A 20,001-nucleotide genomic window follows, 5' to 3' on the forward strand; every position below is an offset into this window, starting at 1 on the left:
AATTGCAAAACTACCTTGCTTAGAATAAAAACACTAGCCTAGTCATTTCTGAGGCCTTGCCAGTAAAGTGCAAACATCATCGTCGACCTGACCCCAGCCTGGATCTCTACAAGGGTGGATGGACCCTTAGAGAAACCTGCAACGCGGCGTGTTTCATCATCGGCATCCTCTGACCAATCAATCCCATGAGCGTGAAGCAGCCGAGTCGGTGACATGTCGCCTGACAAGGCATTGCACCGTTAATTACGCCCGTCAGGCATTATTATCAATGTCAAATACAGACGAAGACCGTGATTAAATTATAGGCTCTGAAGATGACTTTCCTCAACTGGCATTCCGGAAGCAAACGTGGCGTTCTTCAGTCAGCGTCGTGAGACGGCGGCCGTTGTGTATAAGGCAGGCCCCAGGTAGGTAATTTAAAAAGGATCAGCTCCATTTGTGCCTAGCTTCCGATCCCGACGGAGTGGCCGTGTCGTGCCCGTGAGGCTGTCGTGGGACAGATTGTGCGATGACGAAAGTGCATCGGCGAGCGGGAGCGTAAGGGCCGCGCGCGATGCGCAGCCTCAGCGGTAGCTGATATGGGGCGAAGAGCGTCGCGATCGACCTCGCGTGTCTAATTAATACGTACTCGGAGAAGCCTGTGCGAGTATCGTCCGGCTCGCCACCAGCTGATAGCGACCGTGGTGCGTCTGAGCCGCCCAAGGAATGTCGGTTCATTGCGCCGGCAGAGAGACAGGCCCGTCTCACCGGTCGGCAAAACGACGTGCCAATGGGAGGATGGATATCAGAATCACCTCAAATTGCCTCTATCCGTAACGAGAAGCGCCTCTGATTGTGCGTGGCTAGATCGTGTTTCACCTCCTCCGCACGCGCCAGCGCTGCCACAGCGGGCAATGGCAGGGGTCGTTCGACAAGGAGCGGCAGGGGTCAGCGACTGGACTGTCACTGGACTGGACTGGTGTCTCCAGCCCACGGTCACTGGCTCTCTCCCAGTCACCTTCATTCATTTCGGCCTTCCTGTTGTGTTTCGCATTTCCCCATCTGATCTGGTCAATCCTAGGTCTTGTCCTCCTCAGACCTCTTCCACCTCCTCCTTGTCCACCTGCTCACCATAATACGGCTCTGAGACCAACCTAATACCTCACTGCGTGCGGCGTCGGATTCACGCACCGCCCCTGGCTGCTTGCTGCCTCCATCTCCACGATCACCGCCTGCAAGGAAACGTCAGCCCGACCGTCCATTGCAGCACGACGCCCACGCTTTCAGGCTCGGGACTAAATACCCCCAGACTGTCTCCAGCTGGCTGGACGACGCGAGAACCAACGACTTAATCATCACGACCGTAGACGACCCAGCATCCGAAACATCTAGATAATACCCACCCAACCGCGGCGGCTCAGACCCATCCACGATGGCAATGCTGGCACCAAAGTCGGCTTTCCCCGCGAGCCTCAACACGGCCTCAGCGCTACCAGCCGGGGCCTCTCTAGCCACCGCACCGCCATCCTCAAGACGAGCACCCATGGCGCCCAGTGGCACGCAAAACTTCCAAAGCCCGACCGAGTCAGAATTCAGCGACGCCGATGGACCAGACTCGGTTAAGAACTGGGATGAGGAGAGGGTCTGCGAGTACCTGAGGAGCGTCAAGTGCGGCGAATACGAGAAGCTGTTCAGGAAGAACCACATTAATGGCGAGAATCTGTTGGAAATGGATAAAGAGGTTCTGAAGGAGATGGGCATCGACAAAGTTGGCGATAGGGTACGATTATTCTTGGGCATCAAGAAGCTGCGTATCAAAGCCTACGCCAACCAGAAGAAGCGCAATAGGGCATGTGTAGATACTCTCTGTCTTCCTGGACCTGAGCTAACCTTTTCCAGGACTCGTTCGGTGCCCTCGACATCACCCTGAATGCGCCTTATGCTACTTCTCCCCGGCCGCCCAACAGCCGTCCCACACCGTCAAGCAACAAGCGGTTCTCGAGACAGGTTGACCTCTCAGCCTACGACCCGTCCAAGCCCAGCTCGCGACCTTCTTCTCCCGCACAGGACGACACTCGGAACGCACGAACGCCACGATACCCACAAGGCGGTGCCTACCATGCGCAGCCCTCACGACTCCAGGGCTCAGATGCCCCCAGTGGCCGTCTTGTTCCTTCACATACGCGCAACAACTCCAGCATGGATGGTTCCTTGATGGCCGCGCTGCCTCAAAACCAAGAGGTCATCCGTGTCATCTCGACAGGTGGTGTCACCAAGGTTGTCAAGATTGCCGACTGCAACACCTGCGAGGAAGTGATGCGCGTCACCCTGCGCAAATTCGCTCTCCGCGAAGACCATGAGCGCAACTACTGTTTCTGGGTCCTTGCCGGTGTGGATCCGGACCCCAGCCAGACACGCCGCCTCGGCGACACGGAGCTCTGGCGCATCATCAAGGACCAGCGGAGGCCTGAGAGGAACCGGCTCATCCTCCGACGAGTCCCGGCTGGTGAGCCAGGAGACTCGGAGCTGCAACGAGCGGCCGCGATCGCCATGGAGGAGGAGCAACAGAAGCATGCGCGGGCGCTGGAGTCTGTGGACAAGCGCAGCCAGCTCAAGGTGCAAAAGGTGCTGGGCGAGAAGTGGCACGAAGGACTGCAGCAGCCACTCTCGCCACTGTCGTTCCAGGACCGCGAGCGAAACGTATCAAACGCCGCAAAGGATCTCGAGCGGCCGCGCTCTGGTGACTCCAGCCGACCCCAGCGGAGGCAAGCCGAACTTCGCCAATTCGGAGGCCTGAGACCCCCTAGTGAGCTCATTGCCTCGGATCTGACATCGTATTTCCCTGGTCACGCTCGGGAAGACATTGATCGCACCGCACGACTCTCCATGCGAAGATCAACTCGGTTGAGCAAGGTCAACAGCCGCCTGAGCGTGGCTAGCAATCTCAGCTTCGCTTCTAGTTTCCAGGACGCACCCCCGATCCCGACCATTGCAGACTCATGGCTGAACGGAGGCAACCAGGTGGCCAAGGTGCGATCGCGCGACTCGCAAGGCCGCCTGCCCCAAATGTTCAACCGCGATTCGATAGCTTCGTCCATGCTCGACACTCTTCAGGAGGAATCGCCCGTCGAGCCAAACCGCAAGTCCTATGTATCATTCACCGAAAGCAGCTCCGACAACGGCCCCATCAGCGTTATTGACCCTGAGGGGCAAACGGTCAGGAGCAGCTTCTTTGAGACAGAGAGCTCGACAAACTCTGGTTCGTTCCAGGAGGTCAAGCAGGCTTTGTCCGGCGATGGGGACGATGCCGACGAGGAGCTGCAGAGCTTCCTCGCGGGCGAGTCGTGGGACGACAACAAGTGGATGAAGGGGGCCCTCATCGGCCAGGGGTCCTTTGGCTGCGTTTACCTGGCATTGCACGCCGTTACGGGCGAGCTGCTTGCCGTCAAGCAGGTGGAGACCCCGGCACCTGGTGCCAACAATCAGTCCGACAACCGCAAGAAGAGCATGATTGATGCGCTCAAGCGTGAGATCAGTCTGCTTCGCGACCTCCGCCACCCCAACATTGTGCAGTACCTGGGCTGCAGCTCGTCTGCGGACTACCTGAACATTTTCCTCGAGTACGTCCCCGGCGGTTCGGTGCAGACGATGCTCAACTCGTACGGCGCTCTGCCCGAGCCCCTGGTGCGCAGCTTTGTCCGTCAGATCCTGACAGGACTCTCGTATCTGCACAACCAGGAGATCATCCACCGCGACATCAAGGGTGCCAACATTCTCGTCGACAACAAGGGCACGATTAAGATTTCAGATTTTGGCATCTCCAAGAAGCTCGAGGCCACCAACATTCTGAACGGCGCCAACAACAACAAGAACCGCCCCTCGCTGCAGGGCTCCGTGTTCTGGATGGCGCCCGAGGTCGTCAAGCAGACCTCGTACACGCGCAAGGCCGACATCTGGTCACTGGGGTGCCTGGTCGTGGAGATGATGACGGGCTCGCATCCGTTCCCGGACTGCAGCCAGCTCCAGGCCATCTTCAAGATTGGCGGAGGCCGTGCCGTCCCCACGATCCCCGACAATGCGAGCGAGGACGCCAAGGCCTTCCTTGCGCAGACGTTTGAGATTGACCACAATCGGCGCCCTAGCGCCGACGAGCTCATGCTCAGTCCTTTTCTGACACCCATTACTTGAGGATTTGTGGGAGGGGACACAGCCAGTGGAGATGATTGCTATTTTTCTGTTATAGAGTTCTGTGATGCTGAGCATTTAGGCATGGCAATGGTATGGTATATTTATATGTAATGAGCGAGCAATCACGCAAGCTACGTTGAGCGACGGCAAGCAGGGAAGGGGGGGTGTATTACTGCCGCGAGATGAGAAATGACAAACTTTCACGTTCTGATACGTAGCACAAAGGCCGGCATGACCGCTTGGCGCAGCTGTTTGCTGCGCTTTTATACACTTTGACCGTGTTTGACGTGAAGTGGCCTTGTTGTTGGCTGCCTTGGGGCTGTGTGTGTGTGGATCCTCACCAGAATGGCATCCAAGGCTGACTATTCACCGACTGTCGCCCTGTTTGTTCACTTACTTATTGTACACCTGACCGAGCTCTCTCTCTTTTAAAATATTTTTGATTCCTTCATAGTAATCACATAGGTGTCCCAGATTCTAACTCTCAAGTGAAGACTGCTCACCATGAACATGGACGATCAAGACGACAGCCAGCCATCCCAGGACAGTGTCCTGACAGCCATCGACGACAACCGCACGGAAATCATCTATTTCGCCTATGGCTCCAACCTCTCCTCGCACCAGATGCTCCAGCGCTGCCCCAACTCCATGCCCATCGGTCTGGGCCACCTCCCCGGCTACAAGTGGATCATCAACGAAAGGGGGTACGCAAACATTGTCAGCGCCGATGTACCTCCTCCCTCCTTGGCAGGTCCAGCTGATCCCGTTGTCTCCTCACAAGGAGGCGTCTATGGGCTTCTCTACTTGCTGCCACCACAGGACGAGGATGAACTGGACTTTTACGAGGGCGTGCCGTGGGCGTACGGCAAGGTGCATGTCGCCGTGCAGCGTGTGACGGACGAGGAAGGGCGGAGAATGGAGCCGCCGCAAGATCTGACGGCGCTGGCGTACATTGATGCGCAGCGCGTGGTGGGCGACGTGCCCAACCAGGAGTACATTGGGAGGATGGAGCGGGGGATCAAACAGGCCGTCGAGGAGTGGGGGATGGACAAGACGTACGCGGAGGGCATGCGCGGCTGGCTGGGGACCATGTCGGTGGTGGAAGGCAAGAAGCTTCGCGTTGCGAATGAGTGAAAGCCAGGAAGGAACTGAGGGAGCCAGGCAGGAACTACTCCTCTCCTGCAAGGGGTGGCCTTTGTTGACCTTCCTCTGGGTGCGAGACTCTGTTGTTGATCACTTCACAAGCATCTCACTTATCAAGCATATTACTTCACCTTCTTCGCCGCGTTGCTGTCTAGCTGTACCATTCGGTTTTACGTCCTTGTCTACACCGCTGTTCACCTTCCGCCTCCTACGCAGTCGTTGTAACGAAACTCGCGACCCAGCAGGTTGTCATGCCTCCAGTCAAAGCGAATCAACGGCGATCGCTGGAACGCCCTCGTAACGAGCCTCTGACAGAGAGCAGCCCTACAGCATCAGCTGCACAGCACATCTTAACCGACGACAGCCAGTGCAGAGCCTGCGAAGATATATACTCGCCTCGGGTTTCCGCAGACCTTGCTGACCCTGGTGACCCTACTGGCACCTTGGAGAGGCGGACAGACACAATAATCACATCCGGGCAGCCAACTGAAGGCAGCAAACGCCATGCAAACAAGCATCCAGACTCCCCCATTGAGTCTCATGCTTCGACCGTCCTCGACGATGAGCTTTCCAACACGCTCTCCGAACAAGATCCGACCACAAGCGACGGGCCAACCTCTGATACTCAGAGCATTATCCGATATATCGGTCATGTAGCTGATGAGTCTACACTGGAGTACTCGCTGCGAGGTATGGACGGGGTGGCCGAGCTCGAAACAGCTTCGCTTCCCACGCCCACGTCGCCTTGCCCTGCGTACGAGAAGCAAACCCACATCCCCATAGAACTACACGACTCGGAACAGAGCAAGAAGAGCTTCGTCAAAGTAGCGAAGCAGTATATTAACGCATACTGGTGGCTGTCCGTTGTGGGATGCCTGGCCTGGATGGCCACGATAGACCTCCTGCACTGCTTGGCTGTCCTCGAAGGGCCTGTTGGCAGATCGTGGTACTCACCGACAAGGGCCATCACCAGTGCACCTGGTAGCCAAGGAGACGACAGCCATGTGCCTCGACTTCAGAGACGACGTCCACCAATGGCCTGGGAGCTGGTTTTGTGGTCCCTGCTTGTCGGCGGCAGAACGGGTGGTGGACTCCTGGCTCCTTTGTTCTCGAAGAGGTTGGGCTACAGAAACTCATTCATCGCTTCTGCAGCCATGGTCTTGCTGGTCGTCCCACTGCTATTGGCGTCCGTCTTCGCCACGTCCGCATCGGGTCTCGCACGATTTGTCCTCCTGGCAACAGGCGAGTGCTTACTTGCCGTGCCTTTTGGTCTCATTTCGGTCTTGATCATCCCTTATGTATCCGACGTCGCCCCCCTCAAGCGACGCGGGACAATGCTGTGTATTCTGAGCTCGGTATTCACCATAAGCATGGTCTGCATGACCTTCTCGTCGGCGGCTTTGCGGCGTGCGCCAATCCAGCAGTCTCGATTCGTGTATATCCTCATGTTCGTACTGGCTCTGATATGCACAGCGGGGACTTGGTACATTCCCGAAAGTCCTCGATACGTATTGCGGCGCCAAGAGCTCATGGACGATGACTCGACAATCCAGCCCGCCTTCCCGGCCCTCAAACATTCAGAGGAAGCCAACGAAGCTGCCGTGACAGCGCTACGACTATTGGACGAGAGGGAAGCAGCTCTTTTCGGATCAGGATTTCTAGCCTGCTTCCGCAAGACCAATCGCAGAAGGACTTTTGCTCTGGTCAGTGTGTACTATACGGCGATGATGCTGGGCCTGTCGCTGTATGGGCTTGTCGTTGCTACTACCGACGGAGGTGCGTTCGTGGCAACGGGCACAAAGGTCCAGGTCACTGCCGTCGTGCTGTGCTGCGCCGGAGGAAGCATCATATCATTGTTCCTGAGCCGCTACCTCGGGCGACGCACTATGTGGATCGCTGGATTGTGGTTGTTCTTGCTCATTGCGGTTACAATTGTCGGCCTGGCCAACCCATTCGTCACCACCACCCGACTCAGAAACCTGTATGTACAGACAGCGGTACGCCACGGCCACATCTCTCGACTGGTCACGGCCTTCTTCTACCTCGCCCTTGTCGTCTTTGCTGCTGTGCTTCCCGCACTGTCTTGCGCACTCTCGGCCGAGATCCCGTCGGGCCACCTCATGGTCGAGACCATTGCTATCAGCGCATCTCTCAGCACTGTCCTCGTCATCCTGTCGGTCACCTCTTCTTGGCTCATTGGCAGCGTGGGTTCTCGAGGCCTGGCAGGCATGCCGGCCATCTTGCTGCGAGGCATAGTCGATGTCCCGGTCTGGATGGCCGTCGGCTGGGTCATCGTGTGTCTGTGTGGCCTCGCGACAGGCCGCGGCCGCCCGGAGACCAAAGACAAGTCGCCCGAGGAGGTCAATCGGGCATATGAAGTGCTGTGTCTCGTGAAGCAAAGACGGAACGAGGAGGAGGCGCTAGGTCCCTGGTCAGGAGAATAGGCGTGGCCGTGCTTGCGAATCCCTATACCCCGTACACGCGTGTTGATAATAGTATTACAGTCGTATCAAGTATTCCCTTTTCTTTGTCACAGGTTTTATTTTCCTTGTACACGTGGCTTGATTGAAACTGATCAGCTGCTGCTCACGTCCTCTATGATTCCATCATCGGCCGCGATGCTGCTCATGACCTGTTCCCTCGTCAGGCCGAACCAGAACTGCGGGGCTGCCTGGACAGCCTTCTTGGCCTGATACACCTCTGAGGCGACACCCCTCACCTGGCCCCTGGCCCGATCGGCAGCCGGCCAGACGCGCGACAGCTCGCTCAGGGCACCAACGTTGAGGCGGAGGAGCTGGCGCAGGTCGTCGTCGTCGTACTGGACAAAGTCCAGGGCCCACTTGGAGAGGTGGACGATGGACGAGAGGGTGAGGACGCAGGTGAAGAAGTGTGTGTGCGTGGTGAGGGAGGGGACAGGCAGGGTGACGAGCCGTGATATGGCGGTGGCGGACTCAATGGTGTGCCTGGTGTGTGTGTTGAAGGCCGGGCGGGCGTTGGCCTGGACGGCCTGGTGCGGCGCGCAGGAGGTGATGTTGGCGGCCGGGGACGAGTCGAGCTGGGAGTGTGGCTGGTGGAGGATGATGGACGTTGCGTGGAGCATCATGTGCGCCTGGAAGAGCATCTCGTCGACGCGACCCGTATGGCCGTCGAGGGGGTTGCGCTTGGACGGGGGCAGGTGGAGGCGCCAGTTGGTGAGCAGGGTCTCGACGCGGACGAGGTTGTCGTCGGCGGGATCGGTGATGGGGGGCGTGCGCATCAGCTTGCCGAGGTTGCGTGCGCAGAGGATGCGGTAAGCGAAGGACGAGAAGGGCGGTGCGTTGTCGTCGAGAAATTCCTGGTCCTCGAGGTCCTCTAGATAACGAGGAGGGGGGATGGCCTGCGGTGGAGGGGTCAGCAACATGAGCTCTTGGCACGGATAGGTTGATACTCACCCCAGAGAGGAACTCGTGCTCCTCGCACGGCAGCGCTACGTCGGTGGGTGTGTCGTACAGGGCAAAGGTGGTCATCCGGTGGACACCCGCGATCATGCCATCGATGACGAGGAGATCCCACCAGGTGCGTCGCCAGCTCTCCTCCAGCACGGGGATGCCGCGGCCGTGAAATATGGCAAAGGGGCGGGTGTTGAGGGCGATCTCTACGGCGAGCTTCTCCACGTCGAGGAGGAGCTCGCGCGCCCTCTCGTTCAGCGTGACGCCGTCCATACCTACGATGAGCACCATCATGGCCTGCACGAGAAACCCATCACGCGCGTTTCGCGGCTCATGGACCCGCTGCCAGGCCTCGTCAAACAGGCTATTGCGCGCCGCGGGCACGTCGATGAAGAGCGAGCCGACCCAGCGCATGGCAGACAAGAGCGGCTCCAGGCTCGGGTCGTGGAGGAAGCGTACCATGAAGTCCTTTGGCAGGACGAAGGGATGCGCCGCATGGAAGTGGTCGTAGAAGGACTCAAAGCAACGCTCGGCCAGGGACAGGGACGAGGACTTTGTGGAGACGGAGCGGTCCTGGGGGCTCATGTCGTAGGTCGAGCCGTCCGTGTCCCCGGCACCGAGGATCCTGAACGTCTGCGAGGCCGACGTGGAGGAGCCCGGGGTGACCGGACCGGAGGAGCTGGGGGACTGGCTGGGACCGACGCTGCGGCCCTTGCTGGCGAGGCACATGGCCACACCGGGCTGGACACTGGGGGCGGCGACGGCAGCGAAGAAGTCAGTGCTGCTGCTACCATCCTGGCTCGGGGGCGACGTCGCCCGGCGCTTGTTTGGGTTGTTCTGCTGCGACGCACCACCACCACCACCGGCGCCGCCGCGCTTGGGGCCCTTGTACCCACGACGCGATGCCACAAAGGCGCAGTCGGAGCCTGAGGCTCGGCAGCGCGCGCAAGGTCGCGCGCCGTCGCACTTTAGATGCTTGCTGCGCTGTCACCAGGAGGGATTGGTCAGCACTGGTCTGGTCTGGGTTGTCTGCTGCGTGGGCTGCGACCAGCAGTTGGTCACGTTTGACTGTGCTTGTCAATGGGGACCACACTCACACAGGCGAGGCAGGCGGTTGGGATCGACTCCCTGGCTCGAGCAGCCTGACTTTGCGCCGCAGCTTGGGGGGTTTGCTGGGGAGGCAGGACGGCGGGAGGGTCGGTGGCTGTCGCGTTTGTGTTGGAGGTGAATGACAGGTTGGGGTCTACTGCGTCCGATGCCTCGTCAAACACCATATGCGGCAGCTCCGGCATTGGCGACATGGCCACGCGCTCGTCGTGTCTGTTCTGTTGAGACGCGCGCGCGCCAGAGGGAGGGAGGGGGCGGTTGAGTTGGAGCCGTGAGTGATGAGTTGAGCGGGCGGATGAGCGGGTGACCGTGGGTGAGCAGCCTTGGATGGAGGGGGTCCAATGGTTTTGCTGATGGAACAGGTTTATAGAGCGGCGTGTCAGACAAGTGTGTGGATCTGAATTGATGAGGCAGATGGTGATGGTAGTGGAAGCATTCAGTCTTGATGTGCGGCTGGCTGGGGAAAGGTAAAAAGTAAGGTAATCGAGGTCTGGTCTCAGATGCACCATCTTGGCGGGCGCTTGGCCTCTGCCGTCTCCACCAACAACGACAAGGCTTGAAGCTGCAGCATATGGCACGGCACGGCATGGATAGATGGATGAATGGATTAAAGGCAATTATCAGGGCAAGTATGAGATGGCAATCCATGCGCGAGAAGAATCACTGCGCTCAAGTTGCAGCGCCAGTCTGTCAATGACTACCGTATAATGGTGAGAAGCAGCTGCTTTTGGGGGTCTGTGCGGGGCGCCTGCACAGGCGGAGAATTCTCCGAATTTTGACACAAGACCTGATCAATCACTTCACCAAGTTAACTATTCTCATAAACGACTTCCTCGCTATGTCAATACACGCGCTGTCGCTCCTGATAGCCGTTGGGCCAGGGTGGCTGAGCCAGGTCAATTGTCTAGGGTAGGTGATATGCGCAGACGTCCCATGGCAGGATCTCAGAGTTACAAATTAGCCATCGCAACAATGGATACCGACACAAGGATCTACATCTTTATACGGAGATGCCCGAGGTCCCGAAAGGATGGGCAACTAGACTAGTGATAGATCCTGATCTCGGTAGTTGACATCCACTGGCCCATGACCATGTGCTTTCGTCGAGTGTATCCGTTGTTCGAGCCCTGGCGAATCCTACAACTCCACAATCATTCCAGTGGATCGAGTGCGGCTCGCTCGAATCTATTCACGATCAAGGATTACCCCCTTTGGAGAGAGCAGTGCCTCAACAGGCCGCCGGGCGCCTCTGGGAGTCTGCACATTCTGAGAGATCCCTGGGAACGGATCCAAGTTCGTTCGGCCATGCTCTGTTCTGAGAATTGCAGCACGCCTTCGACAAATGGTCTACCCTGTGCAGACAGACAGTAGTAGATCACGGGACCGGGTCTGGTCGGTCGCGGCCGGCTCCGGGCTGCACAGGGTAGTCTAGACTGGCCGAGGCGCAGCTGTGACTAGTAGGTATGTGAGGCACAAGTGTGGCTTCACCTTGACGAAGACGACGGTAGATTCAAAGTGTGACGGATAATGGAATCAAGTGTCCGCCAGTGGGATCGGAACATATGCGCCATCCAATAGGTACTCAAGATGTCAGCATTGCTTGGCGCCGACGAATCAACTACCAGACGACCGTCAACGAGCAAACGTCGTCGACTTGTTCATCCTTATGAAAGGCACTACTTCATCGCCACGCGTCCAGCCCGCCCACGCCCCGCCACAGTTCCAGTCCTTTGACGTCAACTTGGGCGCTTCCTCGACATTAGACTTCCGGCTAGCCGATGCCCACAAGGCGGCGCTGCCAGTGACGCCGTTCCCGACAATGTCAGGCAGAGAATGGGGCGTCCGGCCGCGCGTCAACAAAATGCCCCGAAACGCTTCCGCAGGAGGGTTTCCAACGAGTTCGAACTCGTCGCCGCCAGGGCCACGGACAGTCGAGTGGCGGTCGCCCACGAGGCTGGGCTCGGCAGCCAGAGCCGAATGGCCTGCCGGACAGCCAGCCAGCCCAGTTTCACCTGAATCACCTTCAACACCCATCGAAGCCGATCAGCCGAGACTGGAGACGGCGCCCCCCAGAAAGCAGTGCGAACACACCACGAGCCGCCGGGAACAGGCACGCTATCCTGCGGCTCTCAGTGGCCCATTAGAGTCAAGACTCCAGTCATGTCCCTGACGTCGTCCACTGTGGGGGAGGGGGGGGGGTGTCATGAGGGAGCCTGTCCACGTACGTACGCCTTCTGGATTGCGCAACGCTTCTGGCACACTACCAGTCTCGTTTGGCTTGCATTCGTCACGGACTGGGACCATGGCCACAGCCACAAAGGTAGCACGAGTGTTACGGCATCATGGACAGCGACTAGTTCGTCTAGTCTAGTCCAGTCCAGTCCAGTCCAGCGACACGCGGATTCATCGGATGCGGAGACCCTGCCCTGTCCTGACGTGTACGTATAAGCTGTTGGCTGCCGCCTAGGATGAATGTCTCTACTGTAGCAGCTGTTACCTTGGAGAGTGTCGGTGAATTCCTTTGATTTCTTCCTGCCTGCCCGTGTTCCCCTGGACCTACGCCATGCACCCCCACACTCTGCTGTCGGCAGGTTGCTGTCTGGCCCTGCCATGCGCCAGTGCGCTACACCTCCGTGAGCCTCGCGACGCTTCGCCCCGGGTGGTCCAGTTCGACCTGCAGCGCAAGGAGATCAGAGACAAGGTGGCACACGACCGGAACAGGCTCAACAGACGGGCTGACACGGTGAGCGCCAAGATCGACAATGAAGTGAGTGGGAACGACCCCCGTGAAAGCATTAGGATACTGACATACCACTACAGCAGCTGCTCTATTCTCTCAACATCTCCATCGGGACGCCGCCTCAGGATTTCATAGTCGCCGTCGACACCGGGAGCAGTGACCTATGGGTCAACGCGGCGAGTTCGAGCCTGTGCGAGCGCAGATCCAAGCCGTGCGACGCATCAGGCACCTACAGCGCCAACAGCTCGTCAACATACAATTACGTGGGCGACTGGTTCAACATATCATACGTCGACGGCTCGGGGGCGACGGGTGACTATGTCACAGACACGCTCCGCTTCGGCGGCGAGACGGTCAAGGACTTCCAGTTTGGCGTCGGCTACGACAGCTCCTCCACCCAGGGCATCATGGGCATTGGCTATCCCGCGGGCGAGGCTCAGGTGGCGGCAGCAGACCAGCGCACCTACCGAAACCTCCCCGCGCAGCTGGCCCACGACGGCGTGATCAAGTCTAGCGCCTACAGCCTGTGGCTGAACGATCTCGACTCTAGCACCGGCAGCCTCCTGTTTGGCGGCGTCGACCACGCCCGGTACACCGGCGACCTCGTCACCGTGCCGATTCTGCGACCCCAGAGCAGTCCGTACAGCTCGTTCTACGTCGCCCTGACGGGTCTGCAGCTTGGCAACATTGAAATCGCGCAGCAGGGGAAATCAGAGGTCGCCGTCGTCCTCGACTCGGGGACATCCTTTACATACCTCCCCAAGAGCATGGTGGCCGCCATCTACGATGCCGTCGGGGCCGAGTACAGTGCCACCGAGGGCGCGGCGTTCGTGCCGTGCTCCCTGGCGGACCAGCAGGCCAACATGACCTTCTACTTTGACTCGCCGGCGCAGATCGACGTGGCCATGAGCGAGCTCGTGCTCGACGCCGGGAACTCGATTGGAGGAGGCCAGGCGGACGTGTGCCTCTTTGGCATCGTGCCCTCGTCAGGCCTCTCTCTCCTCGGCGACACCTTTTTGCGCAGCGCGTACGCGGTGTTTGACCTGGACAACAATGAAATCTCCCTCGCGCAGAGCAACTTTAACGCCAAAAAGTCAAAGATCTCGGAGATTGGCACGGGGGACAATGCGGTCCCCTCGGCGACCAAGGCCGGCGGCACCGCCGCGACGTCTGCGGGACCTTCGAGCACGAGCACGGGCAGTGATGCGGACGACGGTGTGGGCATGTTGCGACCTTGCATGGGCGGCGTTCTTGCGAGCTTGGGCCTTGCTGGGCTGGGTCTGTTGCTATAGATATGTTATGACATGGTCACGACGGGTGGCGTTGGATGGATCTATTGGATTATTTATAAACGGCATACAGGGCAGGTAGTTAGCCTCACATTCTTTATGATACATGAATTATGATTCAAGCGGTCTTTGCGTTAGCATGAGTTGAAGTTGGCGGCGGCACCAAAAGAATGGGGGACCAAATTGTATAGGGTAAGTAGACAAGACACATTTTCGTGCCGCCTTATCAGCCCCGCCAAAAAGTTTATCGCCCGTCCCGTCCAGTCAGTCTCAAAATTTCCCCCATCGTCGAATTGGGATTTAATTATCACCATCCAATACCACAATTGTGCGCCACAATCGTACAGTATGGGCTTCACCACGAAACCGCCCGTCCAGGCCCTCAAGGCCGCCAACAAGCTCAAGCGCCAGGAGCTCTTTGTCCAGCACAAGCGCCATGCCGACAAGGAACGACGCGATGCCCGCTTTGCGCGCAAGAAGGAGGAGAACAAGAACCCAGAGCTCAAGGCGGCGCGACTGGCCAAGAACAAGGCCGTGACGCTCGACCAGAAGCGTGTATGGGATGACGTGGATGACGACAGCCTCGGTGTGCAGGTCGATCTGGAGCGATTAAAGAGGAGGCGGATGGAGGAGGCCGAGGCGGAGGCACAGGCGCCTCTCGAAGGGGAGGACGAGGAGGAAGACGATGACGACCACGACAGTATGCTGGACTCGGACGAGGAAGGCGACGACGAGGCCAAGGAGGCCGCCATGGAGCGGCAATGGGAGAAGCGAGCGCAAAGGGCAGACTCGACGGCCCCGTCGATGACGAGCACCAACCTCGACCTAACGCCCACCTCGCTCGCCCTCAAATTCCCGACCCTGTTCACGGACATTCCGCCCCCGACACCCAAGATCCTCATCACCACCTCGCTCAACTCGACGCTCCACCGCGAAGCCAACATCCTCTGCAGCATCTTCCCGAACAGCACCTACATCCCCCGCTCCGGGCACAAGTACAGCTACAAGTACTCGCTGCGCGAGATCTGCAAGTTCTCGGCCAACCGGGACTACACGGCCGTCGTGCTCGTCAAGGAGGACCAGAAGAAGCCCACGGGCATCTCCGTCGTGCACCTGCCCAGCGGGCCGACCTTTCACTTCTCCATCAGCAACTGGATCGAGGGCAAGTACCTGCCGGGCCACGGCAACCCGACCAACCACTACCCGGAGCTGCTCCTCAACAACTTCAAGACGCCCCTCGGCCTGCTGACGGCCAAGCTCTTCCAGACGCTCTTCCCGCCCTCCCCCGAGTTCCAGGGCCGCCAGGTCCTCACGCTCCACAACCAGCGCGACTACATCTTTGTGCGGCGGCACCGCTACGTCTTCCGCGACAAGCGCCAGACGGAGAAGAGCGTGACGGACGCCGAGGGCAACGGGCTTGCGGGCGTCGAGGAGATCCGCGCCGGTCTGCAGGAGCTCGGCCCGCGCTTCACGCTCAAGCTGCGGAGGGTCGACAAGGGCATTGGCCGGGCGGGCAGCGAGGGCGACGACGCGACGCAGTGGGAGTGGAAGTCCAGGATGGAGAAGGACAGGAAGAGGTTCAACTTGTAGGGTCACATGGGGGCTTCCATATCAGCCTTTGTAATGCCAACGATGAATCCAATTACAATACGAGAGACACACTTCGTCATTAACTGGCTACAGCAAGGTAAAATTGCATTTAGTGAAATGTTATGAGCAGCATTCTGCCGCTGACTCGATGTCCATGAACGCCACAGGCCTCGCCCCAGCCACAGTGAGACAGCCACAGCCACATTAGGAGCCTCTCACAGCTGAACGAAGTGAGAATATCAGACAGAAACTCGCTTTATCCATATGAAGGCCTGAATGAAGCATGGAAATGAGGGCGACAATTTTATGACCCTACTCGACAAGTTATACCCCCAATAACGCCTGTGCTGGATAGGGTCCGGTCGCTGCAGGCCCTTGGCATCGACAACACAATTCCAACCGCGGCATGTCTCGTTTGCTCAGACGACTGCAACCCTTTGGTGTGCCCCCAGGAGCTGCTGTCCAGGGCAGCCGTCCGTTCGGTACAGGCCATCATTGTTGCACAGTGGCGGAACGGTCGAGTCTCAGGAAGATGGGATCGCAAGGCACGTGTCTCGAGGATCGAATGCGCGCGCTCTCTGACTGACCACCAAAAGGCCGCACGGAAGGCTACAACACCACCACCACAACCACTGCTGCTGATGATATATGGAAACACGCCCCGACGCTCAAGGGCTCGACATGCTTCGAGCCTCGTCCTGATGTCAAGAACATCATGGTCACGGGTGGCGCCGGCTTCATCGCCTGTTGGGTCGTCCGCCACCTCACACTCACCTATCCCTCCTACAACATCATCTCCTTTGACAAGCTCGACTACTGCTCCACGCTGAACAACACCAACGTCCTGTCGTCCCGCCCCAACTTCTCTTTTTACAAGGGCGACATCACGACGCCGTCATCAGTGCTGGACTGCATGGAGAGGCACAACGTCGACACGGTCCTGCACTTTGCTGCACAGAGCCACGTCGACCTCTCGTTCGGCAACTCGTACGGGTTCACGCACACCAACGTGTACGGCACGCACGTCCTGCTCGAGTCGGCAAAGAAGGTGGGCGTCCGGCGCTTCGTCCACATCTCCACCGACGAGGTGTACGGCGAGGTCAAGGAGGACGAGGATGACCTGCTCGAGTCGAGCATCCTGCAGCCGACGAATCCGTACGCGGCGAGCAAGGCCGCCGCCGAGATGCTGGTGCACAGCTACCAGAAGAGCTTCAAGCTCCCGGGGATCATTGTGCGGAGCAACAACGTCTACGGCCCGCATCAATATCCGGAAAGTGAGTGACCCCATTATGCTCCCTTACGCTTTCGCTGACGCAGGGGCCAGAAATCATACCAAAGTTCTCGTGCTTGCTGCACAGGGGACAACCGGTGGTTCTGCATGGCGATGGCTCGCCCACGCGGCGCTACCTATACGCGTCCGACGCGGCGGATGCGTTTGACACGATATTACACCGTGGCGTCTTGGGACAAATCTACAACGTCGGATCCAGCGATGAGATCTCCAACCTGGACCTCTGCCACAAGTTGGTGGATCTGATCCGCCCAGAAGCGTCATCGTCCTCTGGCGCGTCGAGGCGGTGGATCAAGTACACCCATGACCGACCGTTCAACGACCGCCGCTATGCCGTGGACGCCTCGAAACTGCGGCGCCTCGGGTGGTCGCAGAAGGTAGGCATCGAGGAAGGGTTGAGGCGGACGGTGGACTGGTACAGCAAGTTTGGGGAGAGCTGGTGGGGGGACATTACGCACGTCCTGACGCCGTTCCCGGGGGTTAGTGAGTTGGGCGAGGTGGTGCCCGACTTTGAGCATGATGGTAGGGACGAGCCTTGGGAGAACGGGAAAAGGGGGTGAAGGCTGTGCGTTACGGAGCGAATGGCTTATGGATGGCTATCCAGCGTGTCTGGTTACACTATACATGATGGTTCTCGGCTGTCTGATAGCTTGAAGCCATCTTTCGGGCCAGGAAGTCACAATGCATGGTGAATCCACCTTCAAACACACAAAAGTCTTGTCACTCAGCGTTGTGCATTGTATTGGACCAAATATTGCGCCTCACGTGTCCTAGGCACTGCAGCTTAACCCTGGAACCAGGAGAACGTCCAGATCCGGGCCCCAACTATCAGCCCCCGAAACGGTCACAATATTGCTGCCCTTTTTGACCGCGGTTTGCACAACGCTCTTGGCCGTCTGTCCGCCCTTGTGCCTAGTCGAGGGGAAGTCGACGGTTTGCTCCACGCCGCCCACCGAGACAAGGGCATTGCGTGCCCCAAACGTCGACGTCGTGACCTCGTCGCCGTTGCGGTACTTCAGCACCATGGTCACATCACCGTCGCACGCCGCTTCCACGTCAAACGACACGGTCCCGTCCTGGTCTCCCCCAATGTAGCCCACCATCTGGGAGCCGCTGCACTCGCCACAGTCGAGCAGCCTGGCCTCGTTGGACAGCTCGGCGGCTTCCGCTTCGTACTCTGTGTACGGAAGTCCTGACTGCCATGTCCCCGCCTCCATGTGGACGGACCAGTTGTCGTACCAGTCCAAACGGACGGTGTCGCCGTCGATCTGGAGGGGCAGCCAGATGTACTCGCTAGCACCCAGGTTGTCTGGGAACCACCTGTCGCCCATGTAGATGGCCTTGTCGTCGCTCAGAGGTAGGATGAACGATACTTGACTGGAGTAAGTGTTTGTTCCCACAGGCGCGAACTCTGTCCACTCAGTCCACGGCCCGGATAGATTCTGGGCGGCGCTGTACACCTGTGATGCGGGTTAGCAATGCTACAGAAGGAAGCGCGGTGCGCAGAGCCCTTCATGGACGACTCACGTTGTCGTTGGGGTTCCAGCCCGTCAGGTGTGACCCGAAGATGTAGTAGGTGCCGCCGCGCTTGACCATGGCAGGGGATTCAGCAAAGTATTGCCACTCCATGGTGATCTCCTCCACGGACAGGTAGTCCTCGGAGAGCCTCATGATGCGAGTTCCGTATTCACGCTGGGTTGATCATGTCAGTGCCCCCCTGGGTATGGTTGCTGGGGGATTTTGACTCGAGCACGTACATCTTCAGTCAAAAGGTAAGCCGTGCCGTCTTCGTCCTTGAAGACGCCAATGTCACGGATCTGCTTGTCCAGCGGCCTTGAGCTGCCGAGGTAGGTGTACTCGCCGCAGATGGTGTCGCCTGTACCCCAGCCAACACGCGCATCCTTGTAGTCAGAGGAGTCCACGTGCATAAACAGGACGTATTTCCCCGTCTGCTCGTTCTTGAGGACTTTGGGACGCTCTATGATCCGGTTCGGTCCAAGATCAGGCTCACTGTCGTCTCTGCTGATCAGATTGCCCACAAAGTCCCAGTCAACCAAGTTCGTAGACGAGTAGCAGTTGACGGCTTGGAAGTTGGATCCCTCAGACTTCTCCTCTCCAATCATGTAGTAAACACCATCCTCGTAGCTGCGCATATAATAGCATGGTCAGCCTTGATACTGCTTGCCCCGGTGGAGGACTTACGTGATGCCATTGCCATGGGCTTGGATATGGCGACCTGTGTTTCTCTGGATACCCAGTGTCAGTTATGAGCTACCCCCAGCAAAGTAAGCTCCTGATGAATGCAAACCCACAGCAGTCCAGGCTGCGCCCGGCACAATATCATGCTTTGCTTGTACGCCACCGGCAAGCAGCAGACCAGCCAAGGCTGTGGTCAGAATAGAAGTCATGATGTATACCCAGGTTGATAAGTTTTGAGTACTCAGATAGGAGAGGATAGGCGTGATAAATGACCACTTAGTCGATCGACCAGTCCTTGACCCGGGTCAGTACTTCTCTTTAAGTATAAACCGCCAGTTCAAGGTGAGGCAGCAGCCGGCGCGCTCTGGGGAAGAGCTCGGCACTACTCCCCAAAATGTACCACTCCGTCAACACTGATGCTCACGAGATCGGCATTCACAAGGCCCCGAAAAGGCATGTATAAGTGGCATTGGTCCACATGCTGGGCTATAGCCTGCGGGTTGCGACCTTATGATGAGACCTGGAGACTCGTTCACTTGCCGCTCCAGTCGCGTGCTGGCGCAAGTCAACTCTCGGCTTCCAGCCAGAGGCGAGCCAGTCGTGACGCAGTATTGATCGCAAAGGTAATAAAGAAGGCAAAAGATCAACCGACCAAGTCTTGCTCGGCAGCAGCCGATGCGGGGTCTGGGGTAATATCGACAGAGCGATGCCGGGATGGGTGCGTCGACGGATGCTTGGCAGCTTGGTGGTCATTTTCCTGCAACATGGCATACCGTTGACTTGACCCGATGCCCGATGCAGGCCTTGATTCAAGATAACCAATATTCAAACAAGGCATTGACCGGTGGTCTAATCCATCACCGCGCATCGCCATCTCGGATGAAAGCCATCGACTTCATGATGCCGTTTTTGGGTTGACCCACGAAGTACACTTGGACAATATGAACGAGGCGACGAGAGCACCAATGTTTTTTCTTGGACTTTTGGTCGGATGGATCGGACCGAGCAAGGAGACGCTCGCATGCCTGTATCAAGATGAGCCCGATA

The 20,001-nt window shown here is 58.3% G+C and overlaps 8 protein-coding genes across 8 annotated transcripts; 6 read left to right on the forward strand and 2 right to left on the reverse strand.

The window, feature by feature from the left end:
* The first annotated feature begins 1,263 nt into the window (after nt 1-1,263).
* Nucleotides 1,264-4,419, forward strand: F5Z01DRAFT_135843 (kinase-like domain-containing protein). The gene is made up of 2 exons (XM_046257606.1): nt 1,264-1,828; nt 1,879-4,419. The coding sequence occupies exons 1-2, from the start codon at nt 1,412-1,414 to the stop codon at nt 4,165-4,167; spliced, it is 2,706 nt and encodes a 901-aa protein (XP_046117835.1). The 5' UTR covers nt 1,264-1,411; the 3' UTR covers nt 4,168-4,419.
* F5Z01DRAFT_135362 (AIG2-like family protein) lies at nt 4,420-5,431 on the forward strand. Its single transcript, XM_046257600.1, has one exon. The coding sequence runs from the start codon at nt 4,672-4,674 to the stop codon at nt 5,299-5,301; it is 630 nt and encodes a 209-aa protein (XP_046117836.1). The 5' UTR covers nt 4,420-4,671; the 3' UTR covers nt 5,302-5,431.
* Nucleotides 5,432-8,008, forward strand: F5Z01DRAFT_135438 (major facilitator superfamily domain-containing protein). The gene has a single exon (XM_046257602.1). The coding sequence runs from the start codon at nt 5,562-5,564 to the stop codon at nt 7,752-7,754; it is 2,193 nt and encodes a 730-aa protein (XP_046117837.1). The 5' UTR covers nt 5,432-5,561; the 3' UTR covers nt 7,755-8,008.
* Nucleotides 7,886-10,012, reverse strand: F5Z01DRAFT_623242 (N-terminal binuclear Zn cluster-containing/DNA binding domain-containing protein; the record flags this gene model as incomplete). The annotated part of the gene is made up of 3 exons (XM_046261311.1): nt 7,886-8,686; nt 8,742-9,722; nt 9,836-10,012. The coding sequence occupies 3 exons, from the start codon at nt 10,010-10,012 to the stop codon at nt 7,886-7,888; spliced, it is 1,959 nt and encodes a 652-aa protein (XP_046117838.1).
* Nucleotides 10,013-12,212: 2,200 nt separating this feature from the next.
* On the forward strand, nt 12,213-14,018 carry F5Z01DRAFT_136786 (candidapepsin-4 precursor). The gene is made up of 2 exons (XM_046257608.1): nt 12,213-12,612; nt 12,666-14,018. Exons 1-2 carry the CDS (start codon nt 12,409-12,411, stop codon nt 13,875-13,877), a joined length of 1,416 nt encoding a protein of 471 aa, XP_046117839.1. The 5' UTR covers nt 12,213-12,408; the 3' UTR covers nt 13,878-14,018.
* An 18-nt stretch (nt 14,019-14,036) lies between these two features.
* On the forward strand, nt 14,037-15,551 carry F5Z01DRAFT_657066 (anticodon-binding protein). The gene has a single exon (XM_046263613.1). The coding sequence runs from the start codon at nt 14,223-14,225 to the stop codon at nt 15,462-15,464; it is 1,242 nt and encodes a 413-aa protein (XP_046117840.1). The 5' UTR covers nt 14,037-14,222; the 3' UTR covers nt 15,465-15,551.
* Nucleotides 15,552-17,470, forward strand: F5Z01DRAFT_657068 (uncharacterized protein). Its single transcript, XM_046263614.1, has 3 exons — nt 15,552-16,009; nt 16,061-16,738; nt 16,789-17,470. Exons 1-3 carry the CDS (start codon nt 15,871-15,873, stop codon nt 17,313-17,315), a joined length of 1,344 nt encoding a protein of 447 aa, XP_046117841.1. The 5' UTR covers nt 15,552-15,870; the 3' UTR covers nt 17,316-17,470.
* Nucleotides 17,471-19,090, reverse strand: F5Z01DRAFT_657071 (glycosyl hydrolase family 43 protein). Its single transcript, XM_046263615.1, has 3 exons — nt 18,513-19,090; nt 18,283-18,447; nt 17,471-18,215 (listed from the first exon to the last, which is right to left on the reverse strand). The coding sequence occupies exons 1-3, from the start codon at nt 18,906-18,908 to the stop codon at nt 17,526-17,528; spliced, it is 1,251 nt and encodes a 416-aa protein (XP_046117842.1). The 5' UTR covers nt 18,909-19,090; the 3' UTR covers nt 17,471-17,525.
* Nucleotides 19,091-20,001: the final 911 nt, after the last annotated feature.

Source organism: Emericellopsis atlantica (genome assembly GCF_019669845.1).
Source record: "Emericellopsis atlantica unplaced genomic scaffold F5Z01scaffold_15, whole genome shotgun sequence".
NCBI classification, from domain to species: domain Eukaryota; kingdom Fungi; phylum Ascomycota; class Sordariomycetes; order Hypocreales; family Bionectriaceae; genus Emericellopsis; species Emericellopsis atlantica.

Bases quoted from the DNA above. Each gene is read 5' to 3' on its own strand.
- F5Z01DRAFT_135438 (XM_046257602.1), top strand. From the start codon at position 5,562: ATGCCTCCAGTCAAAGCGAATCAACGGCGATCGCTGGAACGCCCTCGT.
- F5Z01DRAFT_135362 (XM_046257600.1), top strand. From the start codon at position 4,672: ATGAACATGGACGATCAAGACGACAGCCAGCCATCCCAGGACAGTGTC.
- F5Z01DRAFT_135843 (XM_046257606.1), top strand. From the start codon at position 1,412: ATGGCAATGCTGGCACCAAAGTCGGCTTTCCCCGCGAGCCTCAACACG. The intron at 1,829-1,878 runs GCATGTGTAGAT...AACCTTTTCCAG, and splicing joins ACCAGAAGAAGCGCAATAGG to GACTCGTTCGGTGCCCTCGA.
- F5Z01DRAFT_657066 (XM_046263613.1), top strand. From the start codon at position 14,223: ATGGGCTTCACCACGAAACCGCCCGTCCAGGCCCTCAAGGCCGCCAAC.
- F5Z01DRAFT_657068 (XM_046263614.1), top strand. From the start codon at position 15,871: ATGTCTCGTTTGCTCAGACGACTGCAACCCTTTGGTGTGCCCCCAGGA. The intron at 16,010-16,060 runs GCACGTGTCTCG...GACCACCAAAAG, and splicing joins CAGGAAGATGGGATCGCAAG to GCCGCACGGAAGGCTACAAC. The intron at 16,739-16,788 runs GTGAGTGACCCC...CGCAGGGGCCAG, and splicing joins CCCGCATCAATATCCGGAAA to AAATCATACCAAAGTTCTCG.
- F5Z01DRAFT_136786 (XM_046257608.1), top strand. From the start codon at position 12,409: ATGCACCCCCACACTCTGCTGTCGGCAGGTTGCTGTCTGGCCCTGCCA. The intron at 12,613-12,665 runs GTGAGTGGGAAC...ATACCACTACAG, and splicing joins GCGCCAAGATCGACAATGAA to CAGCTGCTCTATTCTCTCAA.
- F5Z01DRAFT_657071 (XM_046263615.1), bottom strand. From the start codon at position 18,908: ATGCGCAGCTACGAGGATGGTGTTTACTACATGATTGGAGAGGAGAAG. The intron at 18,448-18,512 runs GTACGTGCTCGA...TGATCAACCCAG, and splicing joins CTTACCTTTTGACTGAAGAT to CGTGAATACGGAACTCGCAT. The intron at 18,216-18,282 runs GTGAGTCGTCCA...CCCGCATCACAG, and splicing joins GCTGGAACCCCAACGACAAC to GTGTACAGCGCCGCCCAGAA.